Genomic DNA, 18,309 nt, shown 5'->3' on the forward strand with positions numbered 1-18,309 from the left:
TTAAAAGGCCTTTTACGGTTCTGGAGAAGGTCGGACGACTAGCCTACTATCTGGAGTTGCCGCTATTAATGCGTATCTATCCGGTAATATGGGTTTCGTAGTTAGAAAAAGCTCCTAAAGACCTAGATCCTTTTAAGAGAACTGTTAATTACGAGCCCCCGCCTATCGTAGCTAAGGACGGTCTAGGTTCTAGCGACGAGGGCGACTCTTACGAAATTAAGCGCTTTCTTAGGCGACGGACCGTCGTCCGAAGAGGCTAGCCCGTTCTCTAATACCTAGTAAAGTAGAAAGGGTATAGGAGCGCCTATAATATATAGTATAATATCGACGACTTAATAGGCGCGGACGATCTTCGCAAAATCTACGATAACGTATACCCTCTAGAGGAGGCACCGCTATCCCGTACCCTCCGTAGGGTAGTAAAGCGGACGAGAGCTCGCTAGCCTTTTTTAGAGGTTGCTAGCTCCGCCGACAAAGGCGAGGCCGGACAATCCCTCGCGGTTCGTCGCAAATCGATACGACTCTATAGCGCGACTCCTCCTTCGGAGTCGTAATCCGCCTAGGCGTACCCTTATATCGTTATCGTAACTACGTTACTTAGGCAACTATTATACGTAGACGCGGGCTATCCCTTATTTAGCATCGATCTTTCCGGACGATAAGAGAGCTTTCTATTAATTACCGACGACGAATAGGAACGGCCCTCGAGCGCGATAACTACGTCCGTCGCGGGGAACGTAAAGTAGTAGCTTTTTAGCAAAAATTTCTATAGTACCGATCGCGATATAAGCGCCTAAACGTTATATTATTCGAGGCGGAGTTATAGCGCACGTCTCGCCTATACCGTAAGGCTAGTACGCTCGACCTCCTCTAAGGAGCGATAGCTAAGGAATATCGTAGAAGCGAGGATCGAGACCCTTAGGACACCGCGATAGGGAATAGTAAGATTAACGCTCCTCGCGGGGAACCGCTACTATTAGACGGTCTAGGATCGGCCGGATAGTCCTTATTTATTACCGGCTCGACGCCTATACCTAAGCTAGAGAGTAAGGCAAGTAATAAGGATATAGTATTAGATACTACGGTTAAGAATTACATAGCCGCGCCTAAGCTAGAGGACCTAACGGACGAGGCGAATATAGTGTTAGATACTACGGTCGAGAGTCGTACGGCCGCGCCGGAGCTAGAGAATATAACGGATAAGGAGGATATAGTATTAGACGAAACGGTCGAGAATCGCATAGCCGCGCCGGAGCCTAGGGCCGTAACGAGTAGAGAGGATGCAGCCTTAGATACCCCGATCGAGATTCCTACGCTCGCGGCTAAGCTTAAGAATATAACGAACGGAAAGGATATAGCGCCTAGCGCTATAGTCGAGATACGTACGGCTACGCCTAAGCTAGAGGATATAGAGAACTCGATAAAGGATTCGGTAGGTAGAGAAGACGTAATAGCGGATTAGATCGGCGAGCATCGTAGAGAGATAGATAATGCTACGCTTAACCCGTAATAAACGCGACTAGAGGAACACGGTATTAACCTAGCGTAGACGTTAGAGGGCTTTACGATCCTCGCTACGGTAGAAGGCAATCTTCGATAGACCTTTCGTAAGGCGCTATCGCTTATTTCTACTAACGGCAGTTTAAGCACCGGCGAGGTTTAGGCGGTGTTAAGCTACGCTACTAAGAATAGATATATACGGCCTTTCCTAATGTTTACCGAGGACGGATTAGATATAGAATTACACTACGTATTAACGGACTCCGGCCGACAACTATTATAGCGATACGTACCGTTATTCTTAGGCTATAGTCGTATTAACGATACGCTAATAGCGAGCTTAGTACCGTTGCCCCCGGCTAATAATATAGACGGATCCGATTTCGACTTACTCGAGGTAATAGCTCGCCCGTAATCGTAGGGGACGCCGGGTAGCGAGTTTAGTACTATATAGCGTTAGACTATTGCTAGCCTATCGATAGTGCTTCCGAATCTAGACTATCCGCTCTCTAATATTAGACGATTTTCCTTTCTAAAATATTACGTACCGGCGGTTATCGCGGCAGTTAATCTAGATTACGTTTTCGATAGGAAGTCGTTTATATAGGCGGTTACGGCGCTTACTACGAAGAAGAAATAGTTAGCGGAGCTAGCGAAGGCGTTACTAGGCGAGGGCCGATAGACGGGCCGAGCGCTCTATAAGGCTATAGCCGACTACTTTATCGACAACGACGACCCTCCGCCGCACTATTTAGGTAAATAGGAGTTTGTTTAGAAGGGCAAAGCGTTATAGGTCGAGATCCTAGAGGCCGAGAAGCTATAGGACATCGTACCGGGCTTCTTTGCCCTTTACCGAGACGCCGCTATCTACGCGTCTAGTAGCCCGGCTAACGGTATAGAAAGCGGCCTAATTAATCCCGTTAGCGCGTAGCCTCTTAATGCGCCTTCGGCTTTAGAATCGGTACTACCGTTAACAATATCCGCAAATCGACCGGCTTTACTAGAATTACTATCTCCGCTAGCGTATATACTTCCTAATTTACCGCTACTATAGGTAACTGCTTCCCTAACGTAGGCGCCGAGTAACGGCTCGCTACAAGCGCCCGTACTAGCTCCTCCTAAGCTCCTAGCTACTCCGATCGAGTCGGTTTTTAAGGAACCTCCGGTCCTATCCCCTAAAGAACTTAAGTTCGAGCGGTAGCGGCTTCGAGGCTAGCGCGCGCGCTAGACTTTAATTAACAAGCGTCTCCTTCGCGCTAACGAGACGCCCGAATAAGCTACAATCCGGTAGTACGTAGAGTACGAGGACTATAATAAGAAAGTCGATACGCTAATCGCCGCTAATCCTATAGAGCGTAATAAGAATAGAGACGTACGCTTTATTTAGGCCGCGAAGCTCGCACGTAACGCTTACGCTAAGGACGCTAACGGTCGGCTGCCTAATCTTTTTCGCCTACGTCCGCGTAAGCGAATAGTCGAACACTATTTAGTAAGGCTTTAGCATTACCTATATTATCTGTACCTTATAGCTAGCGATCGGCGCTTCTAGATTCTACGCGAATTGCATTAGTATATAGGCAAGCTAGTTACCGATTTTGAAAACCTACTCTTTACGTAACTATACTCCTTCCGAATCGTAAACAACGATCTCGCCTATAAATACTCTATCTTTAGGACCGACCTCTACTCGGACGGTTACGATACGTAGTAGGAGATTTACGCGATTCGCTTTAGCGAGTACGTAGCGCTTATAACGGCGGGCGAATTAAAGGAGCTTCCTAACCTAGCTAACCTCGATACGAATTTTCTACTAACTATTACTTTCTACTACGCGAAGTTGTAGTACCGACTCCTAGTAAACATTACCTACTTACGCGAGAACTTCCTTAGCTTAAGTACCTATACCGGCGACCTACGATTCTAGCTAGCACCGTCTCTAATCCGTAATAGAGCCGTCGGTCTTATAGTACGCGCTATCTTATACTTCCTATAGACGGTCGACCTCGTATAAGAGTAGTTCTACCGCTTCGTCCTAAAAGAATATCGCGATAGCATTATAGTAGGCGGTTACCCGGTCCTATATAAGCGTAGCGAGAATAGTAAGGACGTATCCTACCGTAACTACGGTAAGGAATACCTAAAGACGGGCAAGCGACCTATCGGCGAACACGTCGGAGCGACGAAGCATTATAAGATCGACCTAACTACCTACGACGAAGTCTAATTCTTATAGATAGTAGCTACCGGACGACTCTCGATAGTGCGCCTACCTCTACTAGACTCCTAGCTTAAGGACTACACAGTTTAGCTGCTACTAATCGGTATAGAACTTAGTGCCTAGTCGGCTATATAGCTCTATAAGTAGTACGAGTCGTCCCTTAATTCTAGTAGTCTACCCTACCTATACCGTCGCAACCTAGGTCGCCTAGCTATTACCTAGGACGTCGTCGCTTATACCTAGCGGTATGTTACGGTCTGTAACGTATACACGCTTTGCGGCGAGGGCTATATATCCGCCCTCTATACTAATAAGGCGCTTACGGACACTAAGGCTACTAATGCGTCGCGTACGGAATAGTACGCTTAGCTTACTAGTAGCGGTCGCTACTAGAACGGTACCTATACCGCTAACAAGGGCAAAGGCATGCCTTTACTACTCCTTAACCGTTAATGCCCGGTAGACTTTAGCCTAGTCTACTAGCTAACTTAGATCGATCCGGTATACGCCTTATCTACCTTTATCGCCTATATCTAGACGCTTAAGGACGGCGCTATCCCTAATAGATTAGAGCCCGCGCTAACGCTATAGTTCTATAATTTGCCGAAGACGGCCTCTACCGATCTAGTCTTCGATCCTTTAGGCGTCTAGGAGCGTATTATATAGGGCAATACTATTTTCAAGTACGATAAGATAGTAACGAATAAGAATTACTAGTAGTATAACATCGACTATACTTAGGATCCTATAGGTGCATTCCTAGTGCCGTTACCCGACTACTCGCTAGACGAGACCGACCTTACTAACGCGTACCTTTTCGGCAAAATCATCCCTCTAGAGCTCGCGACTCGGGCTAAGCCGGTTGCCCCGCTAACTAAGGCGATCTAGCTAAATTCCTCGCGCGCGTTACTATCGACTAAGTTAAACACTCGCTAGAAGCTAACCGCTAGCCCGTTTTTAGCGCCTCGCCTACCGTCGAAGATGCCGCTACTGTCTAACCTATTCTCTACGCCTACGAAGGCTCTAGTTGCGGCTTAGCTACTACTGCCTAATAATACGGTTGCGTAGCTATAGTACAAGCTCCTATCGCTTCCGATACGCTTACTACCTTTACCCGCCCTATAGGAAAACACTATAGGCGCCTATAGACAATACTAATACAATGCGACGGCAATTGGTATACGCACGCTTAATTTACAAGCTCTCTACTATATACGCTAGTCCGAGTTAGTAGCAATCGAGGTGTACTAGCTGCAATAGATACTAGCTAAGGCGTAGATCCGCGAAGTAACTAAGCGCTAGATAGCCTAGTAGTGTCGTCTTTCCGCTACGGTCTTAAAGGAGTCGCTTACGCTATCGCTAACCTATCTTTACTACGATTTCTTACGCGTCGCGCCGCAATAGGCAATCCCTATACTATACCTAATTAACGAGGACGCTTTTAAGCTGCTCGGCGGCGTATAAGGCAATACTACTAAGGATAAGATCGCAAAGCTTAACGTATAGATAACTAACTACTTTAAGCTATACGGTGCTATACGCGACGCCGATACGCTACTGTTGCTAGGTGCCGACTTCCCTAATATCCCTATCGATTAGTTAGACCGCGCTACTACTATAGCGGACGTAGTTAATACCTCGCTGTCCGATAACAAGACTATAAAGACCGTCGCGCCTTAGCCGTAGCTAAAGGCGGTTTAGACTATACCGACTAGCTTACGCGACGCTCTTCGTAACCGTCGTAATAAGTAAGTATAAGACCGACGCAGTTATTACTAGAGAGATACGATTCTATACCTAGCATTACCGTTCTAGTATACTGTTTAGGCTTAGCCTTTGTGCGACGCTATTACGCTCTTTTGCCTTAAACCTTCCTACGGTGCGGCCTGCTAAGGACCTTTGTTTTAGGACACTATAGACAGTGCCGACCTTTTTTGTAGGGGGGGAGGCTATTACGATATAACACTATTGTATGTACGATAGCAGGCAGCGGTCACTATCGACCGCTACGGTCGCTATTGCTACTAATAGTAGGACTATTATATAGATAGCTTGCCTCGCGGTACCTTAGAGAATATATTAACTTTTGCACCGTATAACCGTTACGATACCTTCGTACTATAACCGTGTGCCTAGTATATAATATATAGGATACGTCTAGTTATACTAGGGTCTTACTTATCTAGTACTCGTATATAGCCTTCCTATCGAGGCTATAGATAGCTAATCGCTTTTTAAGACTAGTTAGTAGAGTATCGACGATATAGGAAAAAATATTAAATATATCTCTTAGTTGCTATTCTTTTCTAGGGGTAAAGGACTAGTTTATAATTAACCTATAAAGCGGAAGGCTCTTTCGCTTCTTGTATATTTAGTATAAAAGTGCCTCTATAAGATTAGAGCTTCGGAAATATTCGGCGAGAATACTAGCTAGTATTAGGTAATACTTATACTAATTATAATCTAGCTATATTTATTATATATAGCTCTATATTAGCGAAAACAGCCTCGTACTATAATCGAAAATACTATTTAGTTCTATATATATTCTACTTTTATATATATTTATAGGAATATATATAGAAGTTTTAGTATCTATAACACAAATAGGTAGTAAACGTAAAGAGTAGATAGTCGTCTTATAATAGTTCTTATACGGCTTATTCTCGTCGGTAATACTCTAGAGTACCTCTATAATCTACTTAGCTTTAATTCTTATAGTAGCGGTATAGATGTTTAGATACTAATACATTTATACTCCTTAACGATAGTATTTACTTTTATGTCTTCGACCTATCTATATAAGTCCCTATTAACCTTCTATTAACTATTATTTTTTTATCGCCGAATAGGTTATATTTAGCGCTCGATAGGGACGCTATATCGTAATTAACGCTTAAGAGGGTATTATAGGAAATTCTAGAACGATCTAAGAATTACTCGAATAGATATTTATAATAAAGAGAGAAAGGCTTCGTCTATATACTTTTGTTCGTTCCTACGCTGTTAACCCCGCTTAAGCTAGGCTCGAAGTTGTCAGCCTCGGCGCATTCTTATTATGCCTAGGAAACTGGCGCGGTATCATATCAAGATCGCGTTGAATAGTCTCAGTTCAATCAAACGCTATAGTCTCTGCGAAAAGAACAATTCTAGGTCTGAAAAGAGGCTGGCACTAGTGAGGCACGAGTGTTTTGATATGATCCCACTACTTAGGTACGATACAAAGGGTGAGTCCTGAAAACATCCAAGGGATGCAATGGCCGCGTTTCGACATCGGACTATCTGTTAATGCAGTTCTAGAAAGAAGCGAGAAAGAAAGGTTGACATATCGTCTGGCATGATCTCGCACCTTTCAGCTTTGACTACAATCTGCTTGGTAAAGGCCATGTCCTTCTTGGTATGGAGCACGAAGACGTCTGGTGTGGTCCGGAGGAGACCGAGTCCGATGTAGGGCGTCTGTTGCCTTTCGCCAAACGTCGTCCATGGCTGGTATGGGTTGATTGTGCGGTGTGGGAGTGTTGCATAGGCACCCGGCTCTCGGCTTCGGGATAAAGAGTTCCATGGAATGGACTGCCAGAACACGATGAAGGAGGTCTCTCGGGTCGTGTAGGATTGTGAGTATGGCTGTGGGAGAGCCCACTGGCCTGAAAGAGGCACCACAAGAGTTGTGAGACCAGTGTGCCCGGGACTACGGACAGCCGGCAGAATCCACTTTTCCATATTCGCAGTCCACTGCCGGTTATGAATCCGAAACTGGCAGCCGAGCAGAAGAAGAAGCGGCAAAGTTAGTAAGCGGAGCAAACCTTCCGGAAAAGCCGGGGAACAGGGCAACATAAGCTGCCGGATTTCTGGGGCAAGAACATAACATTGCGGTAAAGCAGACGTTGAACGCGTCGTGGTTTTCATACCAGATATTTTCGTTTTTGATGCGGAGAGCGAAGGCAGATTTGCAAATGTCGTATAAGTTTGGTGATCTTTCGTGACTCGCGAAGCTGATGCAGGCCAAACTTATATGTCGTGGAATGGCCGCCTGCGAGGTGATTCATGCTTGCGTGCACTTCTTGTGGGAGACCAATGGGATTTCTCGCTGTCGCTGGCAATTTTAGCCTCTCCGTGCCGCAGCGACCTCCACAGTCGAAACTTGTGTCACGCTCATGTCCTGGAGTGCTCTGACTTTCTGTCCGAAGCTGACATGTATCAAGTGCCAAGCACCGGTGCAGAATCCCAAGGCGTATGTGATTACGAATGAATTATGATGGCCAGCGTGGAGCAGAAGTGCATCAGATTTAGCATGGGATTCAGAATCGATCTGGCCAAGGTTTGGGCATCGGTCTCGCGTAGTCCTGAGGCCAGTGTCGCTGCGGAAGTCTAAACAGGATCTCTTTTGAATTCTGACCAGGTGTTATCAGCGTTGAGCTCATGAGCTGAATGGGTGGCCTTAGATCAAGACCCGCGACGAGCCAAGGGCGCCGCGGTAGTCCTTCACATACAGTGCACTTGGTCAGCGTGAAGCCTGCTTGTTATCAGTTTCAGCATAATCGCATCGCGGTGTTGAGCCTGTGTTGGAGGGTTGTCGTGTTCACCACTGAAGCTCTTGTTATTCATCAGAAGAGGCTTTCGCTTCTGAGCCTGTATCCCAATCTGCAACCTCTTCAGCGAGTTACCCCAGAACCTCTCGGCGGGGTATTTCGAAACATGCCATTCCTTCCAGACCGGACATTCGGCAACGGCCTGACACTCTGGATGCAGGCCCTTCTTTCTCCTCCAGCAACTCGAAGCAAGCAGTGGCGCGCGCGCAGAACATCTTCTTCATCGTAGAACTGCTTCCAAAATTGGCTGATCTCGTACCAAATCGCGCAGGCTTGCTCTTCGACAGAAGGGGATCTGAGGATCGCAATGCTATGATCGAAGAAGTCCACGATTCTTCAAGAAGTGTTCGCGTATAAGCCGTTGGGGCGGAGGACTGATACACGTTGGCGTGTCGCAAAGATCACTTCAGCAGGTAGGATCGAGGGACGCTTTCGTGGGGGTTTGGTGTCTTCGCGCAGAAGTCGAAGGTCTCCGCGGGTGTATTGGAGAAGCTGAGCTGCGCACGCTATGCTTGAAAAAGGCCAGGCTGGCACGAAGCTGGGTTCTGGTGGTATCGGGGCACCATGTCTTGGATCTGCTGAAACACAGCCGCGTGATATTGTTGCATATGCTCGACATATTGGTGCGATTGTTTGTTGCTTTGGTTAATTCGTCCACGTCGTACCAGATCTTTCTCAGCTCGATTCTCGGTAAGACAGTGCGACAGCAGGAGTGATACTCGCAGCACAGCGCCAGAGCGTCACAGCGTCAGAGGGACGAGGCGGTATGCTGAGCGGTATGGCAGTTGATGGCAGGCCCACTGTGTGGCGGTTTGGGTTTGGAGGTCGCCGGCGCTTTGCACATACGCGAGTTCTCGAGATAGATGTTGCGCTAATCACTCCTGTTTCCGGCGATGATTTGCATCCAGACAGCCTTCCTCATAATACGTGCAACCGCGAGCCACTTGTCGGCGTGCAAATTGAAGATGCTATAAAGGCCGCCTTGGCCGGTGGCCTTCACGGCGCCGTCGCCCAAGGTTTCGAAGTCGTCATCAGACACGGCCAGCCAGGCGAAGCGTTCGAAATGTATGCTTGGTGCCGGTAGTGGAACGGACTTGCGTGTAGAGAAGAGGATGGAGTGGTTGATGTTTGGGTCTGTCAAGTTGCGGGTGCAGCCTTTGCCTCTTGGTGGTTTCTCGGGCGTCAAGATGCAGAAGAAAGTCCAGGCGATAAGGGGCAGAAGCCAATGCTCTGTGCGAATACCAGGCATGATAGCGTCGGATAAGCAGAAAGGATTGGGAAGTACCCAGGTTAACTCGACTCAAGCAGGAACCATGCGTAACCCCATTACTGCTCCTCATCATCATCAATAATCATGCCCATGGCCTTCGCCTTGCCGTGCCCGAACCAGACACTGCAAAGATCTATCACATGCCCACCACGACATCGATGAAACAATGGAAGAAGAGGGAAGAACTCACCATTTCTCAGCATCAACATCCATCTTCCTCTCCGTCTTACCCATATTGAACTCCAGACTCCACTTCAAGTTCGTTGGAAGCGCAGCACCAAGATCGCTGCCGGCGGAGCATTACTGGCGAAGTTCCCAGACAGAACTCTCTCCAGCAATGTTCCTGTGGGCTTCGGTGATTGGCTGTGCTGGGTCGTAGACGTCGTCGGTGGATCGCAAGGCACAGCAGCGGATCGCAAGGCACAGCAGCGGATCGCAAGGCAGTGCGGCGAGGACGACGACGACTACCAGAAGAGGTGTTCTGGCGTGCTAGAGTCGAGGAGGATACGAGATTGAAGGAAGAAGGGAACCGGTCCTTTGGCCTGCCTAGTCTGAGTGCGTGCTCTCAGACATAGCGGTTGTAATGAGCTTTGTCCAGCCCCAGTCGTCCGGCTTATTTCGAGTTGAACGGCCTTGAATTTGTGGTCGCCGCGGGGATAAGCGTCAAGTGGACTGCTCTTGGCAGCACAAGATTTGAAGGCGGTAAAGCTAGGCGCCGTTTCGACCGCGTGGAGGAAGATAGCGGAGATGAACAACGTAAGTTTGCCGTAGTGCTCAGGAGAGGTAGAAGAGCCTTCAACGAGTAGGCATAGGAAGGCAGTAGGCGATACGTTGGACTGGACGAGCTAGGCTACAAACTTGATCGATCTCAGTTGGTCTTTAGGGCGGATGCCTTCACAATCAGGCACGCCGATCGTAGAGACCAGGTCCATAAAGGCGGTGAGAAAAGGCGTGCCGTTGGCCGAGTGTCCTATTCCAGCACGGATTGGAGAACCCAGAACTTCATGTCGTCTTTGGGGTCGGCGGGCCTGTCTGGGTGCACGTAGTGACTGGGTTGTCCACATCGTGCATTTCGGCAAGGCGATAAGCGAGAGGGTTATAATCAGTCTGAAGAGGCACGTATACCATTGCGAAGTTCCGGAAGGGCCAGGCCAGCGAATTGCTTGATGTAGCCTTGATTTGCGCTGACTTCAGCTTCGTACGCGCCGTCGGAGGAATCGGAGCTGGAGGCCCGCGTAGCCGACTTTGGCATCTTCGCAGAAGAGTTGGATAGTGTTGATCAAAGGAGCGGAAAGTTGGAAGCACGAAAAGCTACAGACCTGGTGCTGTGTCCTGCCTGGTAGTCAAAGAAGGTCTGGAGATGTTAGTGAAGACGAGAACTGGATATGCATCGGCGAAAGAGCTTCGGGAAGACAGGTGAAGCTAGGAAGAGTGGGCTTCACAAGATATACGTGCGTCAACGTGTTTGTTGGACGGCTTGAGGCACAAGTGTGTAAGAGATAGCCTTGTATCCTAAGCAGGTGCGAGCACCGCAAACGAGTACCTCGACCTCGTCAATGTGTGGTGTTGTCGCAGACGTCTGCTTTCTCTTTCTTTCGTACCTCGGTGGCACACACTACCGTTCAGACACCTCGCTCAAAGACTTCAATCGAAGCATCTTTGCACTATGTCACTCTCCATCACGCCAGCGCCGGCCGTTGCCTGTGTCCTCGATCATTTCGCGCATCTTCGCCATCGCCAATGTGTACTGGGTGACTCTTCAGGGCTCGCCAACCTCGCTCGCTTCAGTGGTGTCGTCGACGATGCACATGGAGGTGCCTGCATGCCGTTTGCAGGCCAGCGTGAGTGTGTTTCTCGTGTGTGTCCACGCGTGCGGATTCTGCGAAGCCTGGCTGACTTCAGGCGCACGAGTACGGAGTTCTGTGGCATTTTCTCCGCAGCTGTCTCGCGAGAAGGTTGAGTTGAAGGCGGGATTGAGGCAGTGGCCGAGAAGGATGTTGAAGCCGGACATTGACTATCCGCGGCTTTGGTGGAGTCACATGCCGCTCGCGAAGCGAGCGGTCTATACCCATTCGTAAACCATCTTCTAAACCCATTACCCATCCGTAAATTTATATATACTGCATTAAATAAATTATTTAACACTATTATAATGCTATTAGGAAAGCGAAAGTCGAAGAAACGCGTTATACGGCCCTAGCAAAAATCCACTACCGAGAATCGTCGCAAAGACGCCCGAGTCGCGATCGAATTAACTGAAATACAAGCATATAAGCGTACCTACTAAGCACTCGTCGACCTAAAGGTATAGTACTACGATAACCGATACAAAGATATATATTCTCGCCTCTACTACCGCTATAATAGCCGTAGTAGCCGCAGTAACCGTACCGCTTTACACGCTCGACTTAATCTATCTTAAAGCTTCGCTCTTCTCGAATACTACCGTTCTCGAGAACAGATAGACCTAAGCCTTCCTATATTACTAATCCGCGCTACCGCCGAGTTAATTATACGAAGAGGCCTCCCGGATAATAAATAGGCTTTATTTAAGCTATTAAGTGAGATATAGCATAAGAGATAGATATAGAAGAATAGGGTTAAAGAGATTAAGCGGAAGAATATCGAGGCAGTACGGAAGGAAGTATACGACCCTTAGTTTATCGGTACTTAGTTTAAGAAGCTATATAGCTTAATATAGACCTATAAGATTACTCTCGACAACTACTAGAATATAGACGAGACTAGCTTCCGGATTAGAATTAGAGGCATAGAATAGGTAGTTATAATAGACCTAAAGCGCCGCTTATAGGCTACAACTAATACCTATCGGAAGTATATAACTTTAGTAGAAGCCGTTAACGCTTATAGACGATACATTAAGCTAATGCTTCTAGTATAAGGTAAGGTCTTACTAGAAGCATAGTTTAATAAATTGCTAGCGTACTATCTAGTTAGAGTAACTAAGTCTAGTTATTTAAACGACGATAGGGCCTTCTACTAGATCTAGCACTTCGAGAGGCTTACGAAGCCTACAGATAAGACACAATATCGCCTGCTTATAATAGATAACTTTAGAAGCTACGACTTCTTCGAGTTTGTCGACTTCGCTCGTAGACACCGTATTCTAATCTTTACACTGCCGCTATATACCTCTTATTTCCTATAGCCGCTAGATGTAGTCTTATTCTAGGTCTATAAGCATTACTACCGGAAGGCCGTTATTAAATACACAAGGCTCGGAATAGGCGAATTTAGCGTCGCTTAGTTTATAAACGCTATCGATAGTATCCGGCGGAAGACCTTTAAGAATAGCAATATTCGGTCAGCCTTTAGGAAGACCGGTATTGCCCCTATTAACGTATAGCGAGCCCTCGACTTTCTCCGTAACAAGTACGGTATATATATAGTCTAGTACGTAGAGCGTAAGGCGGCAGAGAAAGCAGACCTTCTTATAATAGATCTTAATAGCATCTGTAATAGCGTAGAAACCGGTCGGCTCTTCGAGTTCTCGCATTTGCTAGAATTGCCGCCTCTAGTCGATATAGACCTATTTAACCCTGCGCTTACTATTCGCACTATAAAGCGACAGATTGATGCCCTTAATAAGCGACTTACAAGGCATAGACCGCCTTTATCTCCAATATAAGGCCTTCTTAAAGGAGTTACGAGCTTAGTGCTATTCTATACTAACTAGGGCGCTTAGGCGTTATATAACCTCTCGGAGATAGAGATTGCTATAGAGGCGAGGAAGGTACGCAAGGCTAATAATAGCAAGCAATAGAAGATAGGTATCGCTTATACGTATAAGGTTTATACTCGAGTCGCCTATCGAGAGCTTACTGCTATTAAGAAGGCTTAGAAGTTAGTAGATAACAAGGCCTATAAGATACGGAAGCAATAGAAGTCCTATTATAAGCGATAACGGAAGGAGCTCGGTACGATAATAAGTAGAAGGGCACGTATAGAAGACAGGAAGCGGCCCCTTCTTAAGCGTACTATTTAGTTACTAACTGAGCCATTTCTATCACTTCTAATAGGTATTTATAAGACTAGACCGCTCGCTAGTTACTATAAGCAGAGGCCGATTAAGAAGGTATATTAGATTAAGAAGCGTAAGCAATAGCTAGTTTAATATAAGTTAGTTGGCCGCTATCTTCCTAACGACCTTAAAGACCGAGCGCCGCTAAAGGTCTTTAAACTAGCAAATCTATAGCACAATACTAAGTCTATTAGTAACCCCTTCCCCTATTTTACTGCCGCTACACCTTCGAGGCTACTACGTAAGAAGAAGGCGGCTCGATTTGCACTAGTAAAACCGTTGCTATTAGTATAGCGAGTAATGCTAGAAGATAGTTAATAGGCGTAGCTTATAGCGAGCGACAAAGCTATACTAATAGATACACTCGAAGAAGCTAGTTTCTACGGTTGTTGTCGCTATAACTGGCAGCTAGTTAGCCTCCGCTATAAGAACGAGCCTCTTCTACGGCTAGAAGGTAACGAGCGTAGATTATCGGATAAAGAAGACCTACTATACGAGGAGCATTATAAGAGCCTGTTTCTATTACGTATACGACCGAAGGATATAGCTAGAATTGCTAAGTAGCAACAGCAATAGCGTACGTACGAGGACATTATTAAAGAAGAGTCCGATAGTAACGTTAGTAACCTGTTTAATATAACTATAGGCCTTAGTTCTTAGTTACAGCCGTATAAGTTAGATAACTAGGAGATAGATTTAGGGTAGGTACTCGATCTATTACTCGCGGAGGATACGGAGCTGCCGGAGATGCCCGAGGATGCAGAATATACATAGATACTACCTTATTTAATGCTTCTAAATATACAGTATTATCGCGGTAGAGCCGCTATCTCTCGTATAGGTATAGGAAGTAAGAAGTCCGTATTCGAGTCCTTTAAAGCCCGCTAAGCCCGAGATACCGGGCTTTACGAAGGTGCACTAAACACTACCTATACTAGCTACTTATATATATATACGATACGAGGTATTAATCTACTTACTCCGGGCTTTTATATAATATAAAAATCACATATATACGATGCGTAGTAGTGATATAAATAGTAGGTAAATAGCGGTGGTAGTATTATATAAAGCTAGCAAGAACTCGAATTGCTAGCACTATATAACAACCCTATTACCTTATATAGTAATAGAACGTTCTAGCACTATTGTAATAATATAGAATCGAGCGAGGGGGCTATTTACTATATAAAACACCTGTTTTCACCGACTATAGGTCATTTCCGGATGGGTGATAGGTTTAGTTAGTGGTTTACGGATGGGTGTAGACTGCTCGCGTAGCGAGCCGCGTTTGCCTCCAATTCAGCTGCGGATAAGCGGGCAAAGCGGGCCGGCTGGCTGTGATGTGGTGTGTGGGGAGAAGAAGCACATTGAAATGCTCCTCCGCTCCTCTGCAACAGCATAGCACAGCGTCGTCACAACAGCCACATACGCCTGACACACCACACCACACCACACCACACCACACCACACCACACCACACCACACCACACCACACCACACCACACTACACCACCACCAGCGCCACCACCAGCGCCAGCCGTGCCGCGCCAAGAGGCAGAAGCAGCACAGGCAGCGCAAGTCATTAGCGAGCAAGACCCAGCAGTCGCAACAGCCTCCGTCTCCTTCTCTGAAATCAGCGAGCACGACTTCCGACTCGGAGCAATCTTTCAACCCACCACTTCTTCGGACAGCCATCTTCGCTCTCCTAGAAGCCAACCACCTCCCATTACCCATAACAGCGCCCCAATGTCCTCCCAAGATCCTGTTGCCCATCTGGACTCGACCCACATTCTGGGTGCACTTGTTCCATGCGAAACCCGCTTTCTTGCGATTAGCGGAGGAGAAAGTGCTGCGGAGCTAAGGCGACTGGTGCCGGGGGTATGATATATCAATGCAGATGGTGTGGAAAAGGCTTTTGCGCAGACTGTCTCGACCGATGCTGATAGTGTGAAAATGGCTTTTCCGAAGAATGTCTGACTGGGACGATACTACCCTTATCAACAAAACACCTTGCTAGAGTTCGAGATGATCGGGTTTGGCCGAGTTGCGATCGACGAGCCTAGCTTAACATCTGCTGTGATGTTCCCCGTTCCAACATGCTAGGTCATTTCATTTTCAACAGGGCTAATCTAGCCCATCAACCTGTCAAGCTGCCGAAAGCGCCGCATCGGTGATGCTACCATTGTGAGCAGATTGTCACGCCAGTTCCACGGGTGTCTCACATATCGAGGACCTTATAAACTGACCTCAAAGCATAGGTGGACAAGGCCACGATGGGTCCAAGTTACCAGAATGTCTGCAATTGGGAACCACACCAACATGAAGCCGAAGCCTAGGCCTATTGGGATTGCCAGAACGATCGGTTGGGAAGCACGATGGAGAACTACAATAGTCCGAACAGTCCATTCGAATCACACACTGCAAACACTGTTTCTCATACCAGCGCTACAGTCGACTAAGACACCCGTGTCCGCGATTGCGATGAGATCAGGGACACAAGTATCTTGGTTGTTCAAGTTCAAGTTTGAATACCACGGAACTAGACGTGTTGTTGAACACTCCAAGTAGTTGGCATGTAGCACGACAGACGTTGCTGGCGACAAGAGCGTTCTCGCTGTCGCGAATGTAGAACCATCCTTCATAAGCCTCCAATTTCGACGAGCAGGTTTCATTTTGCGTAATTGTTGCTCAGTGCTTGCACTCATCTGGGAACTCCCGCCCTACGGGCACATCACAACAGGTCAGATGGCTGACAGGAGAATTGGCCAGCAGCCAGCATTCCACCAAGACAGCAAGAGGTAGGTCGCTCGTTGACAGATGGGATGTGGTGGGTCTCTTATACTTGAGCATCGGCATGTCGTTGCTTACTCATGCGCCAAGACGTTCTGCGGAGAATCGGCCGTGCAGCATGCTATTGAACAATTCCTCGAACTTACACACCTGCACCAGCGCACCAAGCTTATGCCATCTTCGCTTCCAAGAGCAGCGCGCATTTTGTCAATGATGTCTTGGGCGTATGGCCGACTCGAAATCGGCACCACACCATTACTCACAAATGCGCTCAGATTTGCAGCTCCAGCAGCAGGCAGCTTCCAGACCATCCTGACGAATCCATCGCCTCGACGCCGATGTGCCTCATCTGCTCTGCATCTCACCACATCCTTCACACTGCTGACTGCGACTCTTTCGGGGTCGATAAGCAACACAAGAGGCCCAGCGTCCTCGCCTCTAGCAACCGCATCCTAAATCCCAATCCGCACAGCCATCTCGAATGCCATTTCCGCAGTGTCTTCTTGCTCGTGGCTCGCGACGCTAAGTATAGGGAGAATCAAAGTACGCGCGCTATAAGAGTCAGCCTGGATGAAGAGAATCAAGCAGCATATACATACTCGCTCCATTGCCAGTAGAGGCATGGACCGCTTTCATGGAGCCGCTTTCGTGGAGGTGCTTCTGCATACTCTTTCCCATTATGCCAGGTATGCAAGATCGACTTCGACTAGGTCCTGATCGCAACGGAAAAGTTCAGCTTGTTTAGCTCGCTTCTCACGCTCCTTTATATCGCTACAAACCTCCATCTTGGGACAAGAAGTCATGCTCGCAGCGAGTACCCTTTCGTCTTTTCATGCCGTAGAAGCTGATCCAAGGTGCTGACTTCAGTGATGGCCGAAGCCTATGCTCCGACGGCTTCCCCTTGCTTTTGTAATCATTCTATGAGAGGACTGATATGACCGGCAGTAGTAGCGGGTTCCAGAGATAGCGGTCTGCGAGCGTCTTGAACCGTACAGCAACTCGCCAATTCTGAACAGTCTGGTGATAGTCGGAGAAGCCACCGATGCTAAGCATTTGACAGTGTAGATGCTTCGATCCATACGACTCGAGAATCTCTGAAAAGTCCCTGGTGACGCTGGCTTCTGTCGGCTGAGCGCTCGACGTATCGTTCTTCTTCGTCTTAGCCTTCCTCTCCATGCCCGCTTTCGGCGCTGTTAGAGACGAAACTGGATCCAGCTCTTCTCGTTCGATGCTCATCCCACCTTCGTCAACATCCTCCCGAACTAGTTGTCCTTCTTCTAGCCTGGTTTTCAAACGATCCTACTTTGGCATGCTCCTCGCGTATTGCCGGAGATGTACTCTCTAGCCGTCTCTGCATCGGATGTCTTCTCGCCTAGAATTCTTGTCTTCTCGCGCAGTCCACTGATTATGATTAGCATTCCCGACAGCAGATGCCGGCGCTTTAGCATAGCACTTCTTTAGTTCGCGGACTGTCGTCTTCAGTTCTTTGCCGATAGGCATGCTCTTATTGCTATAGTCACTAGTCTCCGAGCCTACTGCGGCGGATCGTCGGCATGCTTGCTTACACTAATCGCGTCACGTATCAAGCTGTTTTAGTTTCTTAGTTTCTGCAAGCTTCGCGGATTTGGTGGCTCCGCGCTATAAAGATGCACTTTTTTCTCTTTACCCAACATTACTAGGCCACGAAGACGCCCTAGCTAATGGAATCTTGTCAGGCTAATGAATTGGCAGATAAAGGCCTAGCAGATGTAATTGGCAGGATTATGAACTTGGCCGCACTCCGAGTGGCTAGTGAAAAATCTCGACCAACTATACTGTGCTTCAAGCCTGGCTGCCAACGACAATTTCTAATCCCGCTATTGACCCTAAGCTAGCCCTAGGTGTGCGAGAATCCTTT

The 18,309-nt window shown here is 47.4% G+C and overlaps 3 protein-coding genes across 3 annotated transcripts; 1 reads left to right on the plus strand and 2 right to left on the minus strand.

The window, feature by feature from the left end:
• Positions 1–6,799: 6,799 nt before the first annotated feature.
• MYCFIDRAFT_180454 (uncharacterized protein) lies at positions 6,800–9,878 on the minus strand (the record flags this gene model as incomplete). The annotated part of the gene is made up of 21 exons (XM_007934218.1): positions 6,800–6,824; positions 6,864–6,890; positions 6,925–6,996; positions 7,044–7,471; positions 7,522–7,566; positions 7,602–7,748; positions 7,777–7,827; positions 7,851–8,086; positions 8,115–8,155; positions 8,205–8,422; positions 8,457–8,489; positions 8,521–8,602; positions 8,638–8,681; positions 8,713–8,813; positions 8,842–8,986; positions 9,013–9,025; positions 9,052–9,160; positions 9,187–9,537; positions 9,593–9,606; positions 9,638–9,772; positions 9,808–9,878. The coding sequence occupies 21 exons, from the start codon at positions 9,876–9,878 to the stop codon at positions 6,800–6,802; spliced, it is 2,388 nt and encodes a 795-aa protein (XP_007932409.1).
• A 5,889-nt stretch (positions 9,879–15,767) lies between these two features.
• On the minus strand, positions 15,768–17,912 carry MYCFIDRAFT_180456 (uncharacterized protein; the record flags this gene model as incomplete). Its single annotated transcript, XM_007934219.1, has 15 exons — positions 15,768–15,798; positions 15,823–15,839; positions 15,869–16,005; positions 16,038–16,055; positions 16,087–16,322; positions 16,358–16,457; positions 16,505–16,533; positions 16,563–16,793; positions 16,829–16,848; positions 16,883–17,014; positions 17,040–17,125; positions 17,192–17,312; positions 17,343–17,666; positions 17,708–17,851; positions 17,883–17,912. 15 exons carry the CDS (start codon positions 17,910–17,912, stop codon positions 15,768–15,770), a joined length of 1,656 nt encoding a protein of 551 aa, XP_007932410.1.
• A 53-nt stretch (positions 17,913–17,965) lies between these two features.
• On the plus strand, positions 17,966–18,263 carry MYCFIDRAFT_180457 (uncharacterized protein; the record flags this gene model as incomplete). Its single annotated transcript, XM_007934220.1, has 4 exons — positions 17,966–17,991; positions 18,027–18,122; positions 18,150–18,203; positions 18,239–18,263. The coding sequence occupies 4 exons, from the start codon at positions 17,966–17,968 to the stop codon at positions 18,261–18,263; spliced, it is 201 nt and encodes a 66-aa protein (XP_007932411.1).
• Between the last annotated feature and the right edge of the window lie 46 nt (positions 18,264–18,309).

Source organism: Pseudocercospora fijiensis, assembly GCF_000340215.1.
Source record: "Pseudocercospora fijiensis CIRAD86 unplaced genomic scaffold MYCFIscaffold_18, whole genome shotgun sequence".
NCBI classification, from domain to species: Eukaryota; Fungi; Ascomycota; class Dothideomycetes; order Mycosphaerellales; family Mycosphaerellaceae; genus Pseudocercospora; species Pseudocercospora fijiensis.